This window comes from Monopterus albus, unplaced genomic scaffold, assembly GCF_001952655.1.
Source record: "Monopterus albus unplaced genomic scaffold, M_albus_1.0 scaffold287.1, whole genome shotgun sequence".
Classification (NCBI taxonomy): domain Eukaryota; kingdom Metazoa; phylum Chordata; class Actinopteri; order Synbranchiformes; family Synbranchidae; genus Monopterus; species Monopterus albus.
Genome location: NW_018128167.1, coordinates 29,763 through 43,252, shown reverse-complemented (window position 1 = coordinate 43,252; position 13,490 = coordinate 29,763). Strand labels below are relative to the sequence as shown.

The following is a 13,490-nucleotide window of genomic DNA, read 5'->3' as shown; positions in this document are numbered from 1 at the left end:
GTGACGTCGCGTCTGTACTGTGCATCCCTGCAGGCGGTTTTCATACAACCTCTCCACAACGAGCCAAGGCCAGAACATCTACAGGGCGGCTCCGGCCTCAGACAGCAGCTCCAAGGCCTACGTCTAAACCTGTGGTCATCGTTGCTGCACCGACACACTTCACAGGCCCGTTCAGGATCCTGCTGGACCGAACAACTAAAAACAACTGTGTTACTAAAGGAGATTTGTTGTGAAGGGCACTCATCCTCTTTGTGTTACTGCTGTCAGTGTCTACATAAAGAACACATAATCACCTGGGTTTTGTGTTGTAAATGTTTCTTGAGCCTGAGTGAGCGAGCAGCCCCAGACATCACCATAAAACTCTGCACAGGCACAAAGACAGAAATGTGCAGATGCATTCTTTTGGTTATAAACCTGTGTGTGCATCTGGTTCTCTTTTATAAATCTCAGTTACTTTGGACATGGCTACACTCACTCAAGGGTGATTTCCACTGAACACAAAAATGCCACAAAGCCCACTTTGCATCCCGAGACCTGTTCCTGCTTCCTTGGAATTTCTAATGGGTGAGAAATTAAACTATTTGCTGATAGTTTATTTATGGTTTGGTACAAAGTGATAAAGTAAAGACCATCAAACCCTCAGCAAGCTGTTTCTGACAGGTGTCCTGCAGCGTTTCCGCCAAACACTAGAGTCGCGCAGCAGTAAATGCACGACACAGCTGCATCACTCTGTTTCCACTGGTTTTGTCTAACTGCTCTAATCTGTGTGGTGAAACACACACAGGACGTCGGAGTTGGCCTCCTTCAGTTCCACAGTTTGTGCACCAGTGTGTGATTTATAATGAAGCTGATTCTATTTAATTACAAAGTTAAAAACAACCACAGACACGATGCAGCTGTGTGGCAGTCTTTCTAGTCCGTCTCTGTGGGTTTGGTAATCTGACAAATAACTGGGGGTAGTGCAGTGTGTAGTGCTGCTAGAAAATAAAACAAACAGGAAACAACACACAGGAGTCCCAGAGAGCTCAACAAGGAGCGGGTGGAGACGGACAGAAACCAGTACAGAAGTACAGTGAGGAGGGCAGTAGAGCCCAGCAGAAATCAGTAGAGCCCAGTAGAGCCTGTTAAACACAGCAACTAACAGCACAGAGGAGGACAGAACCTGCAGCTGATGCTCTGAGCCAACCCGGGGACAGCAGCACTCTCCACTGGAGCATCAGGCCTGAGGGGAGCACACTGGAGTCCAGCAGAAACATCAGAAACAGGGCAGACTGACACTGTGGAGTAAAGATAGCTGGCCAATCGGCTGCTGACACGGTGCGGCCGCAGAGATGTCCCGGTGTTGAGAAAAGCTGGAGGATTGTTTCACTGTGCACAAACAGAAGACCAGGTAAAAGCTGCTCCTTAATCTGTGTGTGACTCTTCAGTTTATGGGGACATTAACCCTTTAAACAGTGAAGGCCGGTGGCAACAACGTGGTTTAGTTTAGGTTTTAAACAACAGCCTGAAACCAGACCACAATAAAACAGATGTGACAGATGTGGAGCTCCACTTAAGAAAAGGATAAACTAATAAATACATCATCATTTTACAAAAACAAGGAAATAAATGGCCTAAAGAAAAACAATCAGGAGCAGTGAGAAGACAAAGGCCTATATACAAGTTGTTATATTTCTTAATGTCAGTGTCTTGACAGGAGGGAAACAAGACGAGCAATGCTATAGTTGTTACTTATAGGAGCAGTTGTTACAGTGGATTCAGTCAGTCCTGTGCTTTTTGTTTACAAGTTGAAAGATTAAGTATTCCGTATCAGATAATAGCAGCTCCTGAATGCAGTGTCTCCGTGCACGTACAGACAACTGTTACTGTCACCGTGACACTGAAGGGACCTTAACAAGAGGAGGATGCTCAGGCAGGTTCTGCGGCCTCCTCTCCTCTGATCGAGGTTTATGGGGCAGCAGAAGTAATGAAGTCTAAAAGTAAGTTTTATATGTGTGCATTCAGGTTTGACCCACTAGCTATGATGTCTGACACACAATCAGGTCAGATGACACCTCCACAGATTTAGAAGACAAAGCAGAAACTCTGAATGTAAACGTGTCTGGCCCTACCTGCATGTGCACATCAGTGTGATGTTGTGAAGGTTTGTCATTTTCCAAACCAAGGATCCGACATTCCATCTACTTCCCACCTTGACCTTTACACAACAACCTGTGACATGTCTCGTGCCGCCGTCTAGAGCTGCTCCCCTCAGTCGCCTGTGTGAACAGCCCAGTTAATGTCTGTTAACAACGATATTAACGTCTCCTGACCAGACTAACTGAAAACACGCACCGTTAAACACCGATCAGCCACTACAGGACTGTAAACAGGACAAAGTAGTACCATACTGTATACATCAGCTGTGTACACCTGTCTGTTTTACCTCACACTGTGTCTTTGCCTCACCTCTCTGCCTCAGTCTAAACAGATTCATCCTGGTAAAAAAGAAAAGCAGTCCAAAATATAACCATCAGTTTTTACTGGCACCACAGTGAAAGGCAGGTCCTCACAATCCTACATCACTGAGTCAAAACCTGAGTTAAGCTTCAGGAAAATGAGTCAGTGCAGTGTTCTCATAAAGTCCTTCATATGAAATGAAGCAGCTCAGTGTGTGCCAGTGCTGACTTCACAGCCTGAGTGGATCCTGCAGCCCAAAGTGCAGAACTCGGCTTCCACGCCACCAACCACCAGCTGCATTCAGACCTCCATTAAATGACTCCATCAGGTCTGGCTGTGTGGTCCTCACACCTCCAGAGGCCTGTCTGAGGGCTCAGACCTGGTTCGAAGGCTAGGGGTAGGACCAGGCAGTCAGGTTGAGTCTGGGTGAGCCCAGGTGCATGCTGGGTGGAAGTCGTTATGATGTAAACGCCAGAGCCTATTAACTTACATCCTGCATTAAGATTTGCTGTTTTACAGTGTACTACACCTTTGTTGTCCATTCTTCTCTATAGATAAAGTATTTTTAAACACGGTATTTCATGGGGATTTCAATTGTTTATTGTTACTGTCAAGTCAAAAAGCACAGCAGGAAAAGCTTAAATGTCCGACTCTATCTGGACCCCTGATATAAATCAGCACGTTTCTTGCGCCCTTCCCACTTTACTTCCGACATTTCCGCCGGCACCTGAACGCAGCGCGGTGGATGACCGGGTGCTCCCTTGTCCCTTGGCTGAGTTGAGTCGGAGATCTCGGGCTGCTCGGAGCTCCGCGTATCCTCGTCATAGTGTGACTTTGTGTCCGCGCTGCTGTCGCCTCGGTCCGGGTTCTGATGACACAGTGAGCCGCTGCTCCGCCAACATGGCTCTGCGCTGTAAGTCCACGCTGTGCGTCACCAACTTTCATTTAGCCTGCTCGTTTTTATAAATCTGCAAATGTCACACTTTGTTTTGTTAAAATGCGTTCTGTGATGGTGGGACTGAACCAGTTTGTCCTGCTCAGATGTTCCGAATTCTGTGACGAGAGAAACTCTCAGAGCTTTCCACTGATCCACCCTGACCATAGTCTCTATTATTGTTCAGTGAAATGTTAGAAATGAACGAAAGTGCCCTTTTCTGGGCTCAAGGTGACGCGCCTCTGTCCGAGGGCCACAGGTAGAACAACAAGGAAAGCTGATCAAGAGCCAACAAATTCTCACGTTAGAAGAAAAAGTGGAAACATTGGGATTAACTGAGTATCACAGAGCTGTTTGGTTGTCTCTGTGAACTGATTCAGAGGTTTGAAGGGCAGCCGAGGTCAGAGCTGGTCCTGCTCCCTGTTGAGGGCTCACATTCACCTCTGAGGTGCAGGCAGTGCATTTGTGGCTGCAGGGGGGGGGTTTCAGACAGAAGCTGGGGCAGGTCAGGAGGTCAGCTGTTGTGTTTATTCAGAACTCACACCCTCTGGTACATAGTGCACCTGGAGGGGAAGTAACCCGCAGCCAGTGAAGAGGGTGCACGATGTCCCTGTGGACAACCAAGTGTACGAGTGTCTGAAATTTGCTCACCGACATGACAATATTTGACATATTTGTGTCGTTAATGCTAAAGTAACCAGACTTAAAGCTGTTTTAATCCTGTGTCACTGACTGTGACATGACTTCATGATGTCAGCGGTGGATGTTTGATTTGACAACTGGGGAACACGAAGCAGTAAATACAAACAAAACAACACCTTTCAATCGGTGGACCAAATAAAGTGAAGTTTTGTGTGTCTCACAATTACAGTAGTATTTAAGAACATCTAGAAAAGCTCTGTGTTATAGCCAACTCAGAAAATGTTTTTTAAAATCTGTCAGGCTGCACTGTGCCCCAACGTCAGTGATGGAGAGTTGTGAAGGACCACCACGATGTTCTAGGGTTTGCTCATGTGATCAGTGGAGGTGGTCAGCTGCTGTGTGCTAGCCTAGTGAACAGTAACACACTCTCACTACAGTGAAAAGCTGAGCAAAAGAGTTACTTTGGATCAGTTCACCTCATTGTCTTGTTTTCCCAGAAATCCAGTGTCCATCCTTATATGCCTATGGTTGTAACGGTCCTTCAGATGAGGCCCAGGGCAAATAAAGGACTTGCTGAGAGCTCCCAGTAAGAGCTCCCAGTAAGAGCTCCCAGTAAGAGCTCGGGCGCCCCATAAAGAGCCCCCAGTAGGAGCTCCCAGAAGGAGCTCCCAGTAGGAGCTCCCAGTAGGAGCTCCCAGTAGGAGCTGCTGCAGATTCACACTCACGCAACAGCATCTACACGGGTTGTCGTAGGAAGTGCATGTGAAACTACAGACACTGTTGGGCTGTGACACTGTGACCTGATGTGCTGCAGCAGTGTTGTGGCCGATTTTTGAAAGCTAGTTTTTAGGTCTTTGTTGTTAATAAGCAGATGGGATTGATCAGCGGTGACAGCTGATCAGTGACCTCTGGTAGTCGCCGTGGTCACATGGTGCTTGGTTGTCCGGCTGCACAGAGGCGTCTCCAACGTGTTCGGCCACAGTGCCGTGCCACTTTCGCTGACAGTCTGCTCACTCAGGATGGATGTCTGGCATTTAAACTCTACATCCACTGTCACTGCCTCTTTTTATCAGTGGTGGACGAAGCACTCAGACTGTTTACTTAAGGAAAAGTACCACAGTGGAAAAATACTCCCTTACAAGTGAAACTCTTGCTTTCAAGATGTTACTTAAGTAAAAGCACCAAAGTATTAGCAGAAAGTATCATTTAGGTGCCACAAGTAAAAGTACTCATTAGGAAAGTGGCACATTGACGTACATCATATTGTTCGATTATGATGACTGACGCATCATCATGTACATCACATTGAATGGTGCAGCTGGTGTAGCTACTTTTACCTGCCTTCACATGTTTATCATATGAAATACTGCTTGTGAGTTTTACACCAAGGATCAATAAAGCTGTATTTTGTTTTATTAACCTCTTTCTGAAAGGTAACTAGTAACTAAAGTTATCAAATAAATGTAGCGAGTACAAAGTACAAACACTTTTCTCTGAGATATGACGTTGAAGTATGAAGCAGCAAAAAATGAAAATACTCAAAAATTGTACTTAAGTACAGTACTTGAGTAAATGTACTTAGTTACTTCCCACCTCTGCTTTCTGTCCATCTTTCTTTCTGTCTCTGCTTTGTCCTCCTTTGTTTGATCACGCAGTAGAATAAGCAGAGAAAACGGCTGAAGCCAAACAGAGAGCCGCTCTCCCAGCAGCCTCGTGCTGACTGGGCCGTTTGCAACTTCCTGTTGAACCACACAACTTCTGCTTCTCTCTGAACTCTGCTCTGTCCTCACAGCAACATGTTTGACCTTTGACCTTTAACTGCCAACCATCTGTGATGTTGGTGACTTGCGCTCAGGGTTCATCTCAGCTAAACGGGACTTTACTGCAGCGAACTGCTTGGCTTTGCTTCAACCTGCTGCTGCTCAGCTCATGTTCGGGTCATCAGTGTTAATCAGGCTGCTGCTGACAGATGGTGAAAGAGTCGATAAAAACTGTTTCCTGCTTCTCTGTTTGCTGTAAACTTCATGAAGAGTTTTAATAGCTGACCTTTGACCACGTCACCACGATCTTGATGTTCTTCCATCTGAACCATCTGAGCTTAAGGAACAATAACGTGTCACGTTTATAGCCACAACATACTGAGTCATGGTCCTGGTGCTGACGCGGCTGTGACTGAATCTTTTTAGACCTTTTTAATAAGAACTTTCACTGCAAATCTCAAAGTCTGTGCACTGTGAAGGCTGTTTGGCTCTGTGCCGACCACTCCCACCACGTTAGAACGTCCTCCAGGTCCAGCCCACATGAGTTCTGCACACTGATGATTGACACAGGAGGAACTTTCTATGGACTTCATGTGTTAATTTCCTGAGACACAGAGAAATTGTGCTGCTGTTAAGGAGAAAGCTGCACATCTGTCGGTTCCAGCTGTGAGGATCTGATGCTTTTCATACACAACAGTAAAGTGAATGTGTCAGTGTCAGTTAACGTTGCTCAATAGGCACATACACACAAAAAATAAAAACCAATGAAGAATGAAAGGTCAGTAAAGATGGAGAAATACTAGTGGACAATGTGAATCAGTCTGCACATAACAGACACAGTCTGGTCCTGCAGAGACCACAGAGTGAGGAAACCTGCCCCCAGCACCGCTGTGTGGCTCACTTAGGAGGGGGGTATAGCTTTTGGACAACACTGGAGGTCTACAGCACAGAGCGATGAGTTGGACCAGGGTCTGGACTCACATCACACCACGTTCACTGGGGCTGCTGGTCTCTGGACAGGGTTGGTGGGGAATTGCACAGAGAAAATCCTCAGCTAGTTTTCAGTGACCTCCCTCCTGAGCTGCTCACATTCCTGCCTTTAGGAAAAAGATAATGACATTGTTCTGAGCTGCTGCTTTCCCTCCCATGTGCTGCTGAGACCACAGCTTGGACTCACAGACAGATGCAGTGCAGACTTGTACCTGGAAAGACAGAGTGGATAATGTGACAGTCTTTAATCAGTCAAATCGACAGTGGAGTTCTGTCAGAAGCTCTTTTGCTGGTACCCGCATTGTTCCTCCCTCATCACTTTTCATCTGTCTGGCTTCTGCCTGCAGGCAAACATACGCAACCTGATGTTGTTCTGGCTGGATGTGAACGCTGAGTTAGTCCACTCTGTGTCCTGACTGGTAAACATCTGTCAGCTGCCACTAAGGTCTGACTGGAGCTCTGACCCAAAGCTCAACACTATGAAAAGGACAGTGTGGTTTGTCATGACTTGGTCTTAATAAAGTTGATGACAACAAGCTAAAGCACAGAATCCTTTTTTGTCAGCACCTCCAGCTGGAAGGACTCGTGTGGCCTTTCCCTCATCCACAAATACATTAGTACGAGGCTGCCTCCTCGTCCCGGGCTAAAGCTCAGCTCTGACCTCGTTGTGTCGCTGCTTCCCATCTGTGTGTGTCAGCATCACGATATGTTCCTCCCAGTTTGGCCTGATCAGAACCTTCTCCACAAACGTCCACCACATCTGAAACGTCCTGGTCTCTCCACTGACCCCGTCGCTGTTGCCGCAGGACATGATAGTGTTGCCTTCAAAGAAAAACACAGGATGAAAAATTTGGAGACCTTAGAATGTAAATCAGAATCAGCTTTATTGGCCAGGTGTGTTGGACACATACAGCGTGTAGCAGGTACAGCGGCTCTCCATGTGTATGTACATATCCCCATGCCAAAGTAAACAGTAAACCAACATAAGGCTGTTATAACAAAATACGCAGTACAAACAGGCAGTAAACAATGCAGACAGACAAAGGAACACTCATTGTGAAATGAGATAAATAGGAATAAAAATAGTGCTTAAAATTAGAGACCTGTACGGATCTGAATAGTCTGTACAATGTATAAATAAAATATTTTCCAATCTCAACCTTCAGATAAACACCACCTTTGGCAAGGTGCAGTTAAACTGAGGCCTGCAGCAGCTTCCAGTTGGGCTGTGTCAGCTGGGGGCTGTTGTGTGTCCGAGGATGGTGAAGCTGAATCTGTTCAGTGTGTTACAGGGCTGTCTGACAGTTCTGACCTGTCACCTCTGTGGGCACATGAACTGCCTGGTTAAGGTCAGACGAGGACGTGGTTTACTGATGGTAGGAGGCAGGATGTGTCCCATGAACTGTCCAGTCAGCTGCCTGGGTTCACTGTGTGCTGTGGTGGTGTGCACACCCCCAGCAGGTTGTTCTCATGTGTGGAGCAGCCTTGACATTTCCATCTGATCAGCCCAGCTCCTTTATGGTGTTGACTCAGTCCTGTGGACTGTGGAGCTGCCCATTGTTGAAAAGGCAATCAGTCCCGGGACTTTGGAACCACTAAAGTTCTTTATCAAGGCGGCTTTCATTAGTCATTTACTCATTTCAGAAATTTAGCAGCAGATTAAAAAATTCCTCCTGTCCTCTCAGTGGAAACACAGCACAGATCCTTTAAATCGATGCCTTTGACCTTCAGCAGAGTGGGAATGATTAAAACCAACGACCTGAGCAAAGCTACATGGGTTCAGGTCTGTGGGCGAATATTACAGCAGACCGATATGCCAGGACGTCTGAGCAATGTCAGCTCCTGTTATTAAATGATTCCTGTTTTTATTTTTGAGTCACTGACTGTTCCTGCTGTTTCCTGCAGCACACACACATATCAGCTGATTATCTGAACAGCCATTCGTCATGAAACGCACCCACCCGGCAACTCTCACCCGCACTGCCGGTCAAGGCTGAGGCCTGTGTCTGCGTCTCCCTGGATATCTGCTTCTCTTCCTGGTTTCCTGTTTGTGCTTTGTGACTTTGGAAGGTCATGACCCCTTCACCTTCATGTTGACCTTGTGCATGTGTGTGTGAGCTAACACACGGGCCAAGCATGCCAACGGTGTGTGATGTCATCAGCCTGATGTTTGTGCTGAGGTTTTGTAACTCTGTCCTAGACAAGTCTGCAGAGCTCTGCTTTGTTATCTCAGCCTGCTGTTCAGAGCCAGGTAAGGAAACTTTCAGTCTCTGATTTGGTGCTTGTTTAGAGGTTTAAACAAAACCCCACCTCACAGACCAGTGCACCTCCCAGTTTCAGTTTGGCGTGCTCCATGAAACATTTGCCATTTATGCATAAACAGACAGTCTAGGCATATAGGAATTCTTGTGCAGCTTTCCTTTGGAGTCAGGTAAGGAGTCAAAAGCCAGAAAGAACACTTCAGGTCTGACTGCTGCTTTAAAGAGCAGAGATCAGACGGAAACACCACCTTGGTCCTGGTACTGTGGAGGCTGTGGGTGGACCACACCCAGCGGTGAGCGGCAGAGACCCAGGAGTCCCGCGCTCCGTCCATCACACTATTGCTGTCCTTTCCGCTCCTATTGTTTGTGTCCGGGAGCTTCCGCGATGCCCTGCGACCCTCTTGAAGAAAACAGGTTGTGTTTAAGCGCTGCAGAGCTCCACATGGGTTTCCTGAGCCTACCGCCAGGGCTGCTGGGTATTTATGGAACCAACACCACTGAATCACTTCCCACTTTGCACTGCATGCTGAGCACCAGTGTGTGTCTTTTGTTACTGTTTATGTGAGTGTGTGCAAGTATGTTCCCTCCTATGGAAAGTGTGTGTGTGTGTGTGTGTGTGTGTGTGTGTGTCTGTGTGTGTCTATTTCTGGCAGCAGTAGCAGGGGGGGGGCATAGGGGTAGGGGTAGAAATGGACTCTGTCTCACAATTAGTAGTTTTACTAATCTGTTGGAAATGCCCAAGAAGCAGGTTTCTGCCTACTTGGCCCAACATCCTGTTTCCGCTGGTGCTTTCAGATAAGGTTTGGATGCTCAGATAGCCAGTTTACTCTGGAGCTGGCTGCAAGCTGGTAACCCGAATTCATTAAACCCGCTTTACCTGATGTGTGTTCAGCCTAGAGGGTCCAGTGAGACTCAAAACAAACACACACCATAACCACTCTTTGCCTTTCTCATCACGTCCTGTTTCCTGAAGCTACGATGTGAACTGCAGACGCCTGGTTGGGACAAACTGTAAAAAAATGTAGCCTCCAGTCTGAAGCTAGCATTAGCTTGCTATTTCACATTAGAGATAACCAGAGCTTTCTACTGGACAGACACAAAGCTCCAGTTCCTCCCAAATTAAACTTGTATTAAATCCTGACCACGCTAGGTGGCTAATGCTACCAAAACAAACAGGTTAGCTTTAGATGCTAACACGTCCAGAAGGAAGAAGGCCACATCTGGATCCAGTCTGAGTCCTCTGGCTGCTTTTAACCCTCTCCATGTCAACCAGCCAAACCCATGTTAACCCTGGTTGTTGCTCTTTCTTTGTCCCACTCTCCCACCATATCTGTCACCTATCAAAGTTTGAAAGAAAAATGCCATTGTAATCAAATATGGAGGATCAGTGTAACCACTCTGGAATCAACAAAACAAGTGCAACATGTAATATTTGTGTGAAGGATGGGACTCAGGACAAGGGAACAAGAACGAGTCCTGTGTTGAAATGTCTGGTGACGCTTCATTTTACGGGTCATCTCATTCCTAGTAACACATTAACCTGTTATAACGGCTGAGGAGTGGACCCTCAGGTAGGTTGGTATGTAATCATTAAGACATTTTCCAGGAATGGCCCCAGCGACCCAGAGCTGATCTCTGCTCGATAAGACCATGTTAATGTTTGACCAGTTTATAGCTTGATGGTTCATGGTTCATGACTCTGGGAACCAGGGACAGCAGCTGCTTTATAACTGGGCAAGGCCCGACATCCTTTTGGCCTGATCTGATGATACACAGTGTGCCAGGTTGTGTTCACTGACCAGGGGAGTTTATTGTAAATCCTCCTCCATGTTTGCAGCATTAGTGGTCCAGCGTCAGGAGTGTTGCTATGGTTACCTGTAGGTTGGTACACCTTGATCTGTGACTTGAATGCAGAATATGACCTGACAGTGTCAGTGCACATCCCCTCTCCACAGAGAGAAGCAGCAGTTTCTTCGCAGTCCCTCCTCAGGCCGTATATCAACCGGATATCGCTGATGATTCAGGAACATCAGATAATGTTTCTCAGAATTTAGCCCTGGAACTCAGATCTTTTCTACATTCCAGTGAGCAGATGTAGGCTGCATGTTAATGGAGAAAATGTGCAAATGCAAAGATCAGACAGTGGATTTTAAGAATTGATACAGGATCATTCAAATAAAAGTTGTGATTAATTGTAAGATCTCATTTTAAAACCCGGCCCTAATCACTGCACAGGTCAGAAAAGCTCATCTGGGTTTGAGCATGGGGCTGGACTTCTGCAACCAACGCTTCATGACCAGGTTTAAACTCCCAAACAGAAAATAGAAAACTAAATTCTGACGTCTCCTCTGTCCTCTACCTGAGCTGAACCGAAGGATGTGTTTCCATGGCGACCATAAATCATGGCACTGTCTTCAGTCCTGACCTGTGTGTTATCTGTGCAGCTGTCAGAGTGGAGCTGACTGCCTCCGGTAGGGTCGAGCCTTATCAGCAGCTCGGAGACAAACAACAGGATGAAACACTGGCCCAGCAGGTGTGCGTGTTCCTCAGGTGTGTGTGAGACAGACGCTGTTGCTGAGCAGTGAGCGAGCAACCAGAGAGCTGGATGGTGAATCACAGGTTCAATGACCCACTGAGCCACACAGTGCATTTAAACATAATGAATTCAAGCCTGGTGGTAAAAAGCAAATATCTGGTCAGTGAGACACTTTAATTTAAATCATAATTTATCATGTCCCGACAGATCTTCACTGTCTAACCTTCTGTTTTAAATTGTCAACGAGCAGTTTATACTTGAGTTTATAAACTTTTTTTAAAGAAAGTTGTGAAGCCAAAAGCTCCAGCGACTGAAACCTAAATGTTAAAATTGTTGACTTTGGAAATGTTATGTATGAAAAAGTACAGTTCCCAGGTGGAGACTGATTTCAGAAGATTGAGTGTGAAGTTTTTGTTGGCTGACAGTGATGAGAGCTCTCATGTAAGCAGCTTTTGGACCGATTCACTTTGCTCTGACATTTAATGAAGGGTTTATTATTCAGGTAATGAATTTATTGCTGTATTGGTTTCTTACTTTTTGTTCATTTTAATGCTAGGGTTCCATTTCCACAGCTCCTCTGCAGATCGACAATGACCTTTTACAGGATCCCAGCAGATGTGATCACTGTGATCTGTGTCCTTACACGCCGACCCATGTATTTAACCCTTTTTTGGTTTAATTTAATGAGGCCAAATGAACAAAAAAAGATTCTGTATTTCCATAAGTGGAGTAAAACTATGGAATAATTTAAGTGTGGACAGTAAGAAAATTGATGAGTTTAAACACAGATATCAGCTGTTGGATGTTGTAGACTCTGGGTAGGGCTGGCCTCCGGGGCTGCAGGACGGTATTTTATACCTGAACATCCACTGTTGTTTTAACCTGCTTCAGACCAGATGTTCCACTGGTGATTGAGTTCTCTTCCCTCCCTCCCCAGGTTCCTCCCTCCCTGTTCCCCCTTCTCCAGCTCCATCATGCCCATCCTCAAAAACCTCCCAGTTCGCCTGAAAGGCGGTGGTCCGACCCTAGACAACGCTTTCATCTTGCGCAGGATGAGCCTCAACATCAACCCCCGTCATCATAGCCCCTTTGACAATGACGAAGACAGTATCCATGGCAACGGAGGCCATGGTAACCACTGGTCACCTGGCAGCTCGCTCCTGGATGACAACGTGTCGAGGGACCGCAACCCGTTCGAGGATGAGGAGGACGAGAACGAGGCCAATGAGGGGAAAAAGGGAAGCAGAGGAGGAGGTTCGGGGAAGGGATCGCTGAAGTTCAAGTCCCCGCTGAAGAACCTGGGAAAGCTGGGGAAGAACCTGAGGCTGTCGGCGAGGAGCAAAGGAAGTGACACACCCTCCCCACAGGGAACTCCTTCACCTGCAACGAAGAAGAAGAGAGGCAGGAGGAGCTCTGAAGGAAGTCTGCTCAGGTAAATACAAGGGGTGTTTCTCATGTCTCTATATGATCCTAGATCTTTGCTCAACCCACAAGCCATTTAGTTTCATAAGTCTCTTTATCATTTCACTCATTTTCCTTGTGTCTTAGTCCAGCCCAGGTAAGATGGGTGGAAAAAACACAAGGAAAACATGAGGAGAGAGGGAAACACATTACTAACAACATCAGATGTCCGTTGCTCTGATCTTTCATTTGAAGCTTCCATTCATCAAATGTTTTCTGATCAAGTGATGTGTCAGTTAATAAAGTCTGGAGTGAGGGGGGTCTCATGAACCCTCACTCTCCAGCAGCCTCCTCACTCCTCAGAGCCGATGTAAGAGACCTGGAATGTTCTTGATCCTCAGACCGGAGCAACTTCCGGGTCGAGCGATGATCAAGGAATGAACAAATAAGAGATGTGAGAAACACCCAAAAGGTTTTGTTGAGGTGAAAGTGGGACATTTTTAAGCTAAGGTGAAACGAGGGAAAGA

At 46.4% G+C, this 13,490-nt stretch overlaps 2 protein-coding genes across 2 annotated transcripts in view; both read left to right on the top strand.

Annotated features, from left to right (window-relative positions):
* The window catches only part of LOC109973265 (claudin-1), a 5,626-nt gene extending 5,184 nt beyond the window's left edge, over positions 1-442 (top strand). Inside the window, exon 8 of the mRNA XM_020622709.1 lies at positions 34-442. Coding sequence (XP_020478365.1) covers positions 34-127 — 94 coding nt within the window. The 3' untranslated portion in view covers positions 128-442. The remainder of the gene's footprint in view (positions 1-33) is intronic.
* A 2,662-nt stretch (positions 443-3,104) lies between these two features.
* Positions 3,105-13,490, top strand: part of exoc3l2b (exocyst complex component 3-like 2b) — a 35,160-nt gene continuing 24,774 nt past the window's right edge. The window contains exons 1-2 of the mRNA XM_020622711.1: positions 3,105-3,352; positions 12,500-12,994. Coding sequence (XP_020478367.1) covers positions 12,537-12,994 — 458 coding nt within the window. The 5' untranslated portion in view covers positions 3,105-3,352; positions 12,500-12,536. The remainder of the gene's footprint in view (positions 3,353-12,499; positions 12,995-13,490) is intronic.